We start from the raw sequence: 12,897 nt of genomic DNA, 5'->3' as shown, positions 1-12,897 counted from the left end.
GGGTTTTTTTTCCAGAAATCACAGTGAGACCCTACTCCTGATTGATAACTACAGAGGAATTGAGTTTGGGATGGAAAACTCATGGGACTTTGGGAATACCATATAGAGTCAGAGCCCTAATATCATTCAATGCACTCGTTGAGTCAGGCGTTTAGAATATGAGTTATGTTTGCATATAAGTGGCATGAAGTTATATCAATAACCACATCCTTTAAGTCAGAATTAAAATGGGAAGTATGGAACCTGAAGCGATGGCTAATGACCATTAAAAGTGAAATTACCCAAAATTGCTCAAAGTAGAAAGGGAAAGAAGTAAAATAATTTTAAAATTGAATTGTATTTTTCAGGTCTTTTCAATATTTTAATAAAATGTACTGCATAAGTTGCCCAGAGTTGTAGCAAAATGAATCATTGTTACTCATGTATGCTAATCTGTGTTGGTTTGGTTGCACTTTGAGGTTATGCTAGATCATATTATCTATTTTACTTTATAAGCAAAGGTGATACGGAGAAGAGCCAACCAACATACAAGACAATTTTGTCTTTGTCCCACATGCTTTACCAAATGGTACATTTGGTTTGAAATCACATACTTTTGCAGGCTATAGAGACCCACCTAATTCGAAAATCAAGTGGGGGGCTGACATACATCGCTGAGTGGAAGGGTGGACTGCTTGAACACAAGATGGGACATCTCACTTGTTTTGCTGGAGGCATGTTTGCTCTAGGAGCGGACGGAGCACCTAATGACAAGACAGGCCATCACATTGAGCTTGGTGCTGAAATTGCTAGGACTTGCCATGAATCCTATGATCGTACAAGTAAGTACTGTATCGCAGAGTTTAGTTTCACAGTTTGACTTTGTGGAGGCACCCACTGGTATTTTTGCACAATGCTGAATGAAAGTTGTATGATGATGAGAACTTTTTATCCTTTCTGAGCAAATCCTGCTTTGCTCTTAGAGTAACTTTAAGAACGGCTGCTCTGTTTTATAAATAATTTCTGTGCACCTGAATCATATCTACTCACTCTAGTAATTAACATGATAGCTTTTGTTTCACTTTGCCAATTTCTGTATAGCCGAATACAAATCAGAGAGGGACCCTGTTCACTTATGCATCAATATAGCTATTAATCATGTGTTATGCACAAAAAATTATTTTATGCTCAGTTCTGGTGGTATAACGCTGCACACAATAGAATTGCACAAAGAAGGTGGATTTCTGTGCAGAAAATTTCTCTGGATTCTTTCATCTTCTTATAGAAATAAACCTGGCAGCATTTCAGGTCCAGAGTGTATTTTCCAGTTTGACATAGAAAAGTAAATATCCTTGTCTTTTAAGCAAAATTTCACATGTTGCTGTTCATATGAAGTCTTCCAGAATGCAAATGTTAGCATCACTATTCAAACTGGAACTGCTGTTTAGGGCACTGATGAAGAACAGCTTTCTCCTACTCTGAAGTATTTACAAAATATTAAAAACAGAAGGAGCTGCAGTATCGTCCAGAAATTATATACCTTTTGGGTAACCTGGCTTTGTGCCACAGGAAAGGATCATTGATTTGGTAGATGACATAGTTGAAAGCCTTTCTTAATGCCTTCATTTTAGCATGTGATTTTATATTTGCTAGGCATGAAACTGGGACCGGAAGCCTTCAGATTTGATGGTGGTGTTGAGGCCATTGCTACAAGACAAAATGAAAAATACTACATCCTACGACCAGAAGTCATAGAGACCTACATGTACATGTGGCGGCTCACTCATGACCCAAAGTACAGGCAGTGGGGATGGGAAGCTGTAGAGGTAATGTTCTATTGGACTTTTTTCTTACTAAATCCTAACGTCTTGTTAAATGAGCTACTGAATGATATCTGGATGTAGTTTAGCAGTTGGAGAGTAAATATTTATTTTAAGTTAGTAATATCAACTCAAATTTCCAGAGATTCATTTACTAAATTGATGAACTGAGATTGTTTTTACAAAACCAAATAGTGCTGGTATTGTGTTATTAGAAAAATACCTTGGGATTTCTCCTTCTTAAATACTTCTGAGATCAGGGTCATATTTGGATGTACTGCTCAAGATGTTAAGGATCACTGCATGTGAATGGAAAGTGCGGATGTGTGTCAAATTTGAGACTTGGACATGGAAATAAGCTTTATGATATGTATTTTCAACAGTAATGTACAAAGGTGATTTTAATTAAGGTGATGAAGGCCAAAATGAAGTACTAGATAGCACCGAATGTTTAAAAAATGGGTCACTTTCAAAAAGCATAGGTCATCTAGGCTGAACTCCATTAATGATAACAACCTCTTCTAGGTTTAAATTTCTGTGTCCCACTAGCCATTGAGTTTCAACCATCACGCTGAACCTAGCTATTCAGTTTTGTCTAGCACAAGCCTTCCAAGAGAGCAGCTAGTCTATACTGCAAAAATTGGCTTGCCAAATCCATTGTTTCCCTTATTTCAGTGGTCAATCACTCTTACTGTTAGAGAGGAGAGCCTTTGCATTTACCATGTTTTATTCTCTGGGTATGGGTATTGCGCTCCTAGAGTTCACTTATTTTATCCTCACACTAACGTTCCCCTTGCTAAATTACCTGCCTTTAACTCTTACTTTGGAATTTTTAAGATTGAGATATCACAGGAGATACAAGAAGCTGAAGAACATTATTTTCGCAGCTCTGTATATTTAAGAAAAATGAAAAAAGAAAAAAAGAAAACAAAACCCTGTGCAGTATTTTTTTCATTCAGTGACCTCTCCTTTGCAGAGTTATTGCTGCCCAGGATTTCAAAAATGTCCTGTCTGTCAGTTTGCCCAATGCCCCTTGCTCCTAGGAGTACGTGACTATAACTTTCTTGGACGGGCCTACACAAGTAGTTGTAGAAGGTTGCTTTATACTAAGGGAAGAACATTTAGACTCATGTCGTCCAATTTCTCATCACCAAAGGACCCTACTACAGAGCTGTTAATGGGGTATGACTCCACATACCTGGCTGTGACACGACATCCGCCAGTCACCTGGCTCGCTCAACAGCAACCAGGATCTGTAATTGTATTCAGTATTCACTGTGTGATATAGTGAATGTGTGGCAAATGTTGTTGAGTGTTGTGAAAAAAAGAGCGATTCAGTTTTGGTAATTAGATATTCTTGAAGAATGAAATCTGTGGTAAAATCTGCTTTCCGTAAAAGAATAGCTGCTAGCATTAACTATACTTCTACTCTCTAATTTCTCCTTGTTTGAATATTCACAGCAATTCCGTATCTGCAGTCAACACTGTATTCAGCTAGGTAGACAGTGGTTATTTAGGACATTTTACTTGCCTCCCTCGGGTGTTGGCTCTATCAGCCCTGAAACAATATGCTCCTCAGTTAATGATTCCAAAGCAATTTTTTTAAAAAAATTATTTGGATATTTTAGATAAATAATGTAATTTAGAGTGCTGTTTCCTTACTTTCTTCTTTGCTAGCGCTACCCATAGGCATGCATTTTACTACTGGAATCTTCCCAGGCAGATTATAACTGGAATATTTACAATGGCTGTTTAGGGAAGTCATCCCACCAGGCTTCAGCAATGCCAAGTGCTCCTTCTTCAGGAGATGTTTTTCCTGACTCATTGTTGCTGCCCACACTGATAGCATTGTTATAAACAATTGAAATGTTTTCCTTGTTATTATTGTGTACCCTGTTGGTTCAGTTTGTTTGTGTTTACTTCACGTTTGTACACTCGTTTACCTTCTTAGCATTCCCCATGTGTTCCTTGTTTAACATTTTTGTAGTTATTCTTTTCTGGCTCTAAGGCAGTGGATTACAGCCCACGTGTGGGAGATGCAGCTGGTCACATTGTGTACAGGCCCATCTTCTACTGTCCTAATACACAGTTGCGTGTTTCACATAAACAAACAGCTTCACAGAATGTATAGTCAGCTGTAGGTTCCAAATCTTTTTTTTTTCTTTTTTCTCTTCTTTCTTGATATTTATACCCATACAGCTCCACCTGATAATGTATTATTTTTTGTTCTAGCATGTGTCATGATACTGCAACTATTTCATAAATTCTGCTCCCTCTTGCTCCCTGTTCTTGCACCAGAAAGCACGTCAATCCACCCTTTTTGTTCTTGGGGAAGTCCCTGACTACTGACTATAGCTGGTTTAATTATCAACATCTGTTGCACAGAGAGGAAGCTGAGATTGAAACAAGAAAAAAGGGGGAACATTCAGACCATTTGTTGTTGCCCAGAAAAGCTGGGCAGGTCTTCAGGTGTTTCATGTTCATTTTCAATTCATGACACTGGCAATAAGAACTCATCAGGTTTGTTCCCCTGTGCCCTTGTAGTAGAAAAGGAGGCTGTTCTGTAAGTCGTGACTTCTAAACTTTCCAACAAGTCTATTAATTCTTTCTCTAAAAACATGCTCTAGCCTCTCTATTTTTTTCTTTAGAAACTTGCTTTGCTGCTTTAATTTTGAGTCCAAGATCATTCTGTATGTACTTCAGCAGCTGGAGAAAATGCGGTTACGACCAACAGCAATATCCACTATTTCTGAGTCAGAAAGGTTTTATCAGCTTAGCTCATGAAAGTCTCCCTTTCTGCATTATAAATGTGGCACATATTTTGAATTCATAGCACTTCCTTTGTTTTTTTGCCTTTATGATACTTTGAGACTGTCAGCCAGTTTTCCCTCTGCTTGATGTTTTCCATTACTGTAGCATAACTGATCATAGCTACCTTCATTTTCTGACAACTACTAATTTTAAAAGTGTTTGTTTCTTCCCACTCACCAGTACCCCGAACGTCACTGTACTCTGAAACTGCAGGTATGGGCGCAAAAAGCCATGACTGCCAGTTAAATGAGGGTGACAACCAAGAGCTTTTTTATTGTGCTAAGGCTGCACATGAATGTCCTGTTCCTTCAGTTAAGTGGCAAGTAGCTTTGAGGGGTAAGATATTTCACATTTTCATCAAGTGGATAGCACCAGGTGGCTAACAGGGTGCAAGTTAACCTCTTAGTTTACATCATAGCAGTGTGTTCAAGTACCTATATGGTGTATCTCTACAGCAAACTCATAAAGAAGGCTCTAACTACATGTTAGAGCGTGTAAACCACAAATTCAATTTGCTTTTATTTTACCTCACCCTGTTTAGAACACAGATATTTCCTTGAATAATAGCCTTATCCTTCTAGTTCAAGTTCCCTTTCTGCTGTGCCCTGGAAAACATAATCTTATGTTTGACGTTGAAAATCCAGACACAGATTCAGCATTCTGAATTCGTTGCAGGTTGAAGTAGACAAGAGGGAAGGAGTACCAGCCAGGGGAAATTACTTGTTTAAACTTAAGTATATTTGTCACTTAGTAAAAGTGTCCAGGAAAATTAAAGAACATAAAGACACACAAGAAAAGAAAAATAGGCCTGTTTATATTTTAAAGGATCTCTCCTGGAGAAAAATCCCTTTTAAATATACAATAGGCAGCTTACTCTCTAGTGAAAACTATGGAGAGACTGACGTGCAAGCTAAATATATGCAGATAGCTATAGGGACTCCAGCAAAACCAAGGACATGTAGGATATCTGCTCACACACACATCTTGAGCAGCCTTTAGAGCAGCTGGAGGTGATGGATACCTCAGTAATTATTACTGACTTTTAGTCCCATCTTTCGTCAGAAAATGCTTATTCTTATCTTGCAGCTTTTTGCTATATGTGGTTTGAAATGCAGCATCTTTCCCTAAATAAAATGTACACATCCTGTAATCACTTCAGTGATGTTTTTAATAACTTCAGAAATGGAAAAACTAGTTGTCTTCCATCTCTCCATCGGGAGTTTGATAAAACTCCAGGTATTTCAGCTTGAAAGTTGTTGCTCCAATACCTGCCTCCACAGCAGGCACCATGTTTCAGAGTAGTGTGGTCCTGAGTAAATGTGGTAATCCACCCTGCTTACTGTCGTTTTCATTGTTAGAATTTATTTAAGGCTAAAGACCATTTTCTGATTTTTTTTTAATATAATGCATTGTTTTAAATGTAATCATCTTTGATTCTCTTCATTCCTTTATTATACTGCATGATAGCAAAGAGTTATTATAAAAGAGTAAGAAAAATTAAGAGTCTAATAATACTTTTGACCTTGTTAAATAGGTAAATTATAAAGAAAAAAGATGAATGAATATTTTTAAACAGCAGTGACAAAAGAAATAATATTCAAATAAGGTATTGGATAGCAGTGTATTTAAAGAAGTTATGGCTTGTACATAGGCATATAGGTACTACCTTTCTAATGCAAACACCTGTCTAAAATAAAGCAAAGAAGCAAGGTTTATTAAATAATATAACTGTATATACCTTCTACACTTCCAGCACCAGGTACATGTTCTTTGCTTTCTGTCCAGTCTTCATCTGATCTTTTTTCTCCTTCAAAATCAGCTGATCATATAGAACATTTCTGTGGGCAGAAAAGGAATTATATTTTTAGGTGGTCCATGTGCTCCTTTTCATTGTAAAATAGGAATCAATCATCTGTTTTACACCTCTTAACTGAATACACAGTTTGGAAACTAGTTAGAGAAAAACACATTCTTATTCCTACATCTAAAACGTGTTGCATTAATTTCAGCTACGTATTAGCTTTCCATCTACTCCTGTGGAATATATAGCTTTTTCAGAAAGGTATCAAAGCAAAATAGTACCTACTGCAGAAAAGAAAACTCAGTCACAGCCCAATAGCAGAGCTTTCCCATTGAAAAACGAAAAATTGCAAAGAGAAACTAAACCACTTACATAGAAAATGGAGAGTTGCCTTACTTTTTTTGAAGCAGCTGTCAGGAGGTACGGAAAAGACTGGTCTTTATCACGGTACTCAGTTCTATCACAACAATTTTTAAGCACTAAAATATGACCAAGAAAGGTATATGTGACATGATCTCTGAAGTCTGATAGTCAAGCCTGTGAGAAAGAGGCTATTATTATTCCTATTAAAAAGAGGAAAAAGAAAATAATTGAAAATCCATATGTCTTTACATCCATATATCCCTATATCTTTCCTTCTGAAAACTGGTTTGTGTTCACTTCTTTTATTAACTTATTATTTGGTTCTCTTCTAAATGTAAAATTAGACATGTGTGCCTATGTCTTTGTAAAAAGAGTTTTCTACCTAGAGCTTTATCTGGTTTTCAACTCTTCAACAAAGTGACAATTTGAGGGCAGGGCCTAGTTTTATTGTCAAAGAAGATAAAAATGGCAGCTGATTAATTTTGTTAATCCCACTGTTGGTTTCCCCCCCCCCCCCCCTCTTCAGGCACTGGAAAAACACTGCAGAGTAGATGGCGGCTATTCTGGCATTAGAGATGTTTACAACAATCATGAAAGCCATGATGATGTGCAGCAAAGTTTCTTTCTTTCAGAGACACTCAAGTAAGTTAAGAGAGTTGACTTTGATTAATATGAAGTAGTTCTATGTATCATCTTTACAGACAAGTATTTATCATTGGTACCCTTGACATTCACAGAACAAAATCTGACTGAAATAGTAGAGCTTTTCTTAGGTGACGGGAAGCCAAATTGCCTTTATTTTTTTTCTTTCTGTATCAATAAACTAAATCCTGTGACTTCTGGAAATTTTCTTTACTTCTGATAAAGGTACTTTATAGTCTCAGTTGAGAAATTACATCTCTTTGTTTTGATAGGATCTAATTATATATGCCAACAGTAGTGAAACAAAATGACTAAACAGAGGACTTATCAGGCTTGTATTACTTTTCATTTTTAAAACTACAGAAAAAGAAAACAGAAGTCATCTTGCATGGTAAGCTCGCAGGGCCTCTCCTAAGTTTTTAATGAAATAAATAATGAAATAAAGGAAGCATTGTCTTGGTCTTTCCACTTTTTTTTTTTTTTTTTTTTTGGTGCTGTGCAAGAAGAAGTTGCAAAGACCAGAAGGAAGCAATCACATCATTTCAACAGAAATTATAATACTCAAGTAAAATAAATATTGTAAATACAGTTATATACATGGTGGGGGGTTTTTGGGTGGGTTTTTTGAGATGGTGCACTCCTCCTACTGTGTCTTTTAAATTGGCCTATCAGAATTAGACCAAGAAAAGCCTTCGGGAAAGTATGGTCATTAAGAAAAAATAAAATGTCACTTGGTAAGCAGACTTCCATCCCTAAGAAGACTTCAATAATCATGCTACAGTAGCTACTACCTCGTATCGTGACATAAGTAAAATATTGGATTTGTTTATTGGTTACTGATGGGTTTAATAGACACCATCTTAGTAAATGGGTGCCCAAGCTACTGGTCTAGTACTGGTTTTCTTCTTTAAAAATCCTAAGCCAGAGGTTGTTCTTAAAATATTGTAGTCCAATCTTGTCTTGCTTCTCATTCCTACACTTTGATATACGTGGACATTCAGGAGGAAGAAACTTACTGTGGTTGTGTATTATCAAAACAATGTGTAATAAAATTACTGAGGATGAAATGGAAGTGAACTGATATTTAACTTTGATAGCCTAAATGTCTTTGTATTCTGTCAGGATAGAGGCACTCTTTTGTTGGTCTCCAGTTGCTATTGCCCTTAAGTCCAATCTGAGTTGAGTAGCCCCAAAGTTTTGTGCTAATCATTGTGGTGCTGGGACTTACTGCTGTTTTGTCATTGGTCAGCTTTTCCTGTTGGTATATTCATCTAGGGATCAGGTGTTTATGCTTTCCTGATAACTGTTGTAGTTTCACTTGCCTGATGTCATCACATTTCCTACTTTTTTTCTTGCCAGGTACTTGTATTTGCTGTTTTCTGAAGATGATCTTCTTCCATTTGAACACTGGGTCTTCAACACAGAGGCTCATCCTCTCCCTGTTCTTCACAAAGACTATGGGAATACAGAAGAAAACCAGAAATAGATGAAGATTAAGTTACACTTTGTTTATTTCTTATGTTTCTTTCCAGGACTTGGGCACATGATTTGGTTTTAAATTCCTGAGTTTTTAAATCAAGTGTTTTGCAGTCTGTTTTCTTTAACAGTAAATTATTATGAATGGACCCAAACTAATTATGATAAAACCTCAGTCCTCTAATCCAGCTGAGCCACTTCTTTGAAGAGAAATAGGACATCTCTCCAGATTTTGTTAGGCTGCAGTATCGTCCTGGCCAAAAAGAGCAGAGGGTCTGCATGTTACTTGTTCCCTGTTATGCTTGTAAGTTGACTGCAAAATTCTTTTCTCCTCTGTGAGGAGATGTCTGCTTTAAGCTGTAATATTTTGCCATGTTGCAAAAAGCCATATTGAATTAAGTATAAAAAGCTTTTTCTTTTTTTTTTTTTTCTGTGTTAATTTGTTTTGTGTGTCATCCAAAACAAATCTTGTGACTGTGACAGCCTCTTCTTATGCGGGTCTATCATTACTTGGTAAAGTATCTGATGTATTTCATTGTCAATGAAGTCTACATTAGGAATATTTTAATCTCATGCAGATACGGCTCGGAAACTGTAGTATACGTTGAAGTTAGACTTAACTAGTTTCTATGAATTTAGCACATTAGTTAGCAGACCTTAGTTTTTCAGGTTTTGATTAGAATATTGTAATAGAATAAATTGTTTCCTCCCTTTTCTAAGTGATGTTATTCTCATGCCTTTAGTCAGGCTACTATGGAGTAAAAAAAGATAGTAATTTCTTATTAAGAAAGGGAGTCTTACCTTCTTTATGTATTTTGTCCAGTAGCTTTCATTTGATCGGATGGTGAAAAGGCAAAAAAAAATACTCAATGACATTTTCCTGGAAGCTGAGAATTATACCAGAGACAATTTGTTTGGTTTTCTGGGACTTTAGCAAACATTCAGCTGAGTTCAGACTTGATAGTATATTGTCACAAAGCAATTTAATGTATCTACATGAATAAAGCTAAATGTTCAGATGCGTTGAGGAAGGTAAAAGAAGATAATCAGAGGGGAAATTATCCAGGATAGAACTAAAACTTTCTGAAAGCACCAAGTCTGTCATGTTTAAGTGAGAGAAACACAGTATGCTTAAAAATATTCCCTAGATTAGAGGCCTGGTTTACTAAGAAAGATAACAGCTTTGCCAAAAATGTTTTACTTTGTGGCATAACCAAAGGGAAAAAAAAATAAAGATGAGGCACTATTCATTCCTGTTTCTATTTAAGTGTGGTTTGGAGTGGTTTACACAATTATTAAGTCTACCTATGTTTTCATTTAGTGACAGGATGACTTTCACACATTTTGAGTAGGGTATAACACCTGGCTTCCCATTCAGAGAAAGTACATTATTTACCGATTGGACTGCAGCAAAACAAATATGGTTCTGTACAGTAATCTTCTTGAAAGGTATTTAGTAAGATAGCTCACGTGCCCAGCACAGCTGAGGAAGCACATTTGTTTAGGCATTACAGAGTATGTTTTTTCTAGACTGATAGAGGTCTACAATGTAGGTTTTCTTATGTAGAAGCCAAGAACAAAGACGTTTTTGTGTATAGCAGCTGAAAGCTGACCTCTAAACTTTACCCCTTCACTCTCTGGAATCTGCAAAGACAGCACTGCCTCTCTGCTTCCCCTGCACAGAGAAGATGGCATGTGCCACACGAGCTGCCAAAGACACGTATGTAGGCGGCAAGGCAAGAGGATCTTCAGTGATGCTGATCCTTCCCTCGCAGGCCTGGCAGAGCTGAGCATTCATACATGGAAGATAGTAGGGGTACCCTGCTGAGCCTAGGCCACCCAGCACTGGGAGAAGGGATTCAAATGTAAATTTTACCTGCAGGTAAAGCCTGCTTATGTGGAACCAGCACTGGCTCAAGGCTTTTTGCTTTGCTGCTTTTTTATTGCTATTTTCTTTTTTAAAGTATGGATTCCCTCATGTCACAATAACAGTTTGCTGAAACTGAATGAACAAGGCTGAAGTTTTGGCTCTCCTCTCTTGAGAAGCAGAACTTTTGCTGATTTTGATACTTCAAATTTGTATCATTGGAGGACTAAAATATTTCACTGTATTTCTTCAGAAAGAGCATTTAAGGAAGCCTTCCCCCCTCCCATGTACCACAGAGAAAGTACAGCTGTGGAATAAAAACAGAAATTCTGTTCCCTTTTTAACCAAAAAGTAATAATAATTACTTCTGTTTCGGTTATTTTTATTGGGTCATCTGCTGCTATTTACCCCATGGTTGTGCATGTGCTACTATAGGCCTCATATCACTTAAATAGCTACAATAGCTCAGACAAAAAAAGTCTTTGAGAAATGTGTTTTGTAAGCCTCTTTTTACATGGTTTTCTTAACCACAGTATGCTTCCCCCAGATGTGTCTAGTGATCTTGCCTTTACCTAACAAGCTGCAGAGAACCAGGAGAACAAGGTAGCTCTTCTCTGTGTTGCAAAAAGCAGGCTACTCTTGTGTGCATTGGGTCCTATGTACTTAAATATAAGCATCATGACTGTTTCCTTGTAATACAGACATTTAGTATGAATATTTTTTTAGTTTGAGAGTTACAATGATATGAAAGAGCACAAATTTGACATGACTGGTATGGGTATTCAGGTTGTATGTACAAACTGCACTATACTGTACCTTTTGTAAACTAATGTAAGTAGACGAGAAGATTGTACAACGTGTAGATTTGCCAACTGTAAGAAAAAACCTTTTCATAAACTGAGAATATATTGATTTTTCTTTTTCTTTTTTTTTTATAACCCCAAAACACCAAAGTTAGAGCAATCATTTTGAAACAGTCCGTACTTAACACTGCCTGTTAGATTGCCGAGAAACCATGCATTTTATTTCCCATTCACTTAACTAGCTGCATGGAAGTGGCTAGTGATGCTGTTCCCAGTCATTCATAAGAGCAAAAGAACTTGCTTTTTTGTTTGGGGGCGGGCAGAACAGGGGACGGGACACACAGACAGGACATGACAACACGGGATGACATTACCTTTGTATAAACACACTGCCTATACTTTTTCCATTTTGTTGTAGCATAATAATGCATTTAAATCTGCATATGTTAAGTTCTAAGAGGCAGATCACTAAGTGGCACCCACATTGCTTCATGGGGAAAAAGTTTTGGTTGTTTGTGAGATAAGTATTGCATATGTGTTGGTTGTACACAGATTTTTGCAATGCCCAATGGCTCACTGTTTCTATGGTGACTTCATCATACATATTATCCATTTCTGTCATGCATTTAAATTGTTTTTGATTGGTACATAGTCCGTTTAGTCTTTTCATCTTTATATAAACTGAAATTATGGAATACATAATAGATCAAGATGCTTAATTTTGAAGAACTTATATTTGTAAAAATTTCTCTATTGTGAATAAAGTCTTTTAATATATCTGTTCAACTTGTTATAATTTTTCCTAAGTGTGTTGCAGAAGTAACTACAGGAGTCTGCTGCATAGTCTGGTTTGGCTGCTATACTCATGATTTTTTCTCAGCAGATTGGTTTGGTACAGATTAGTACTCTGTGTACTTGTTAAGATACTGTTGTTAATTAATGTCAGCGTACAGAATTGCTAGCACAGAAATGAATTTCTGGGAGTTCTTGTCAATAAAATTCAGCATACCAAATGTATTTTGGTAGAAAGTGAACCTACTAATGAAAAGCAAGAAGCTGGGAAGTCAGAGGTGGCAGGCAGTAAGCGCAGTGAAGGTCAGTTGCTCCAATTCACATTTTGCACAATACAAGCGGGCTTCAGCTAGATGCCATTTAGAAGCAGACACTGGAGCAGAGATGACAAGGCTGTCACAGTGCCCAGCATTACATGATTATGTAATGAAATGCTATCGTTAGTCCATGCTGCAGAGGGGAGAGGAACAGTTGTCATAGGAACTGTAACTACATTTTGTCTTGGAAGGATGTTAAGATCTCCAGTCTAGATACTGAAATAAC

General features: G+C 37.0%; 1 protein-coding gene across 3 annotated transcripts in view; it reads left to right on the top strand.

The window, feature by feature from the left end:
- The window catches only part of MAN1A1 (mannosidase alpha class 1A member 1), a 151,768-nt gene extending 139,424 nt beyond the window's left edge, over positions 1-12,344 (top strand). For 2 of the 3 annotated variants that reach the window (XM_037391545.1, XM_037391547.1), the window contains exons 9-12: positions 602-821; positions 1,633-1,805; positions 7,301-7,416; positions 8,776-12,344. In XM_037391545.1, coding sequence (XP_037247442.1) covers positions 602-821; positions 1,633-1,805; positions 7,301-7,416; positions 8,776-8,902 — 636 coding nt within the window. In that variant the 3' untranslated portion in view covers positions 8,903-12,344. The remainder of the gene's footprint in view (positions 1-601; positions 822-1,632; positions 1,806-7,300; positions 7,417-8,775) is intronic. The other variant, XM_037391546.1, reaches the window with a different exon arrangement.
- Positions 12,345-12,897: the final 553 nt, after the last annotated feature.

This window comes from Falco rusticolus, chromosome 6 (assembly GCF_015220075.1).
Source record: "Falco rusticolus isolate bFalRus1 chromosome 6, bFalRus1.pri, whole genome shotgun sequence".
Classification (NCBI taxonomy): domain Eukaryota; kingdom Metazoa; phylum Chordata; class Aves; order Falconiformes; family Falconidae; genus Falco; species Falco rusticolus.
Note: the sequence above shows the minus strand (reverse complement) of the source record. Positions and strands in the feature narration are given on the sequence as shown.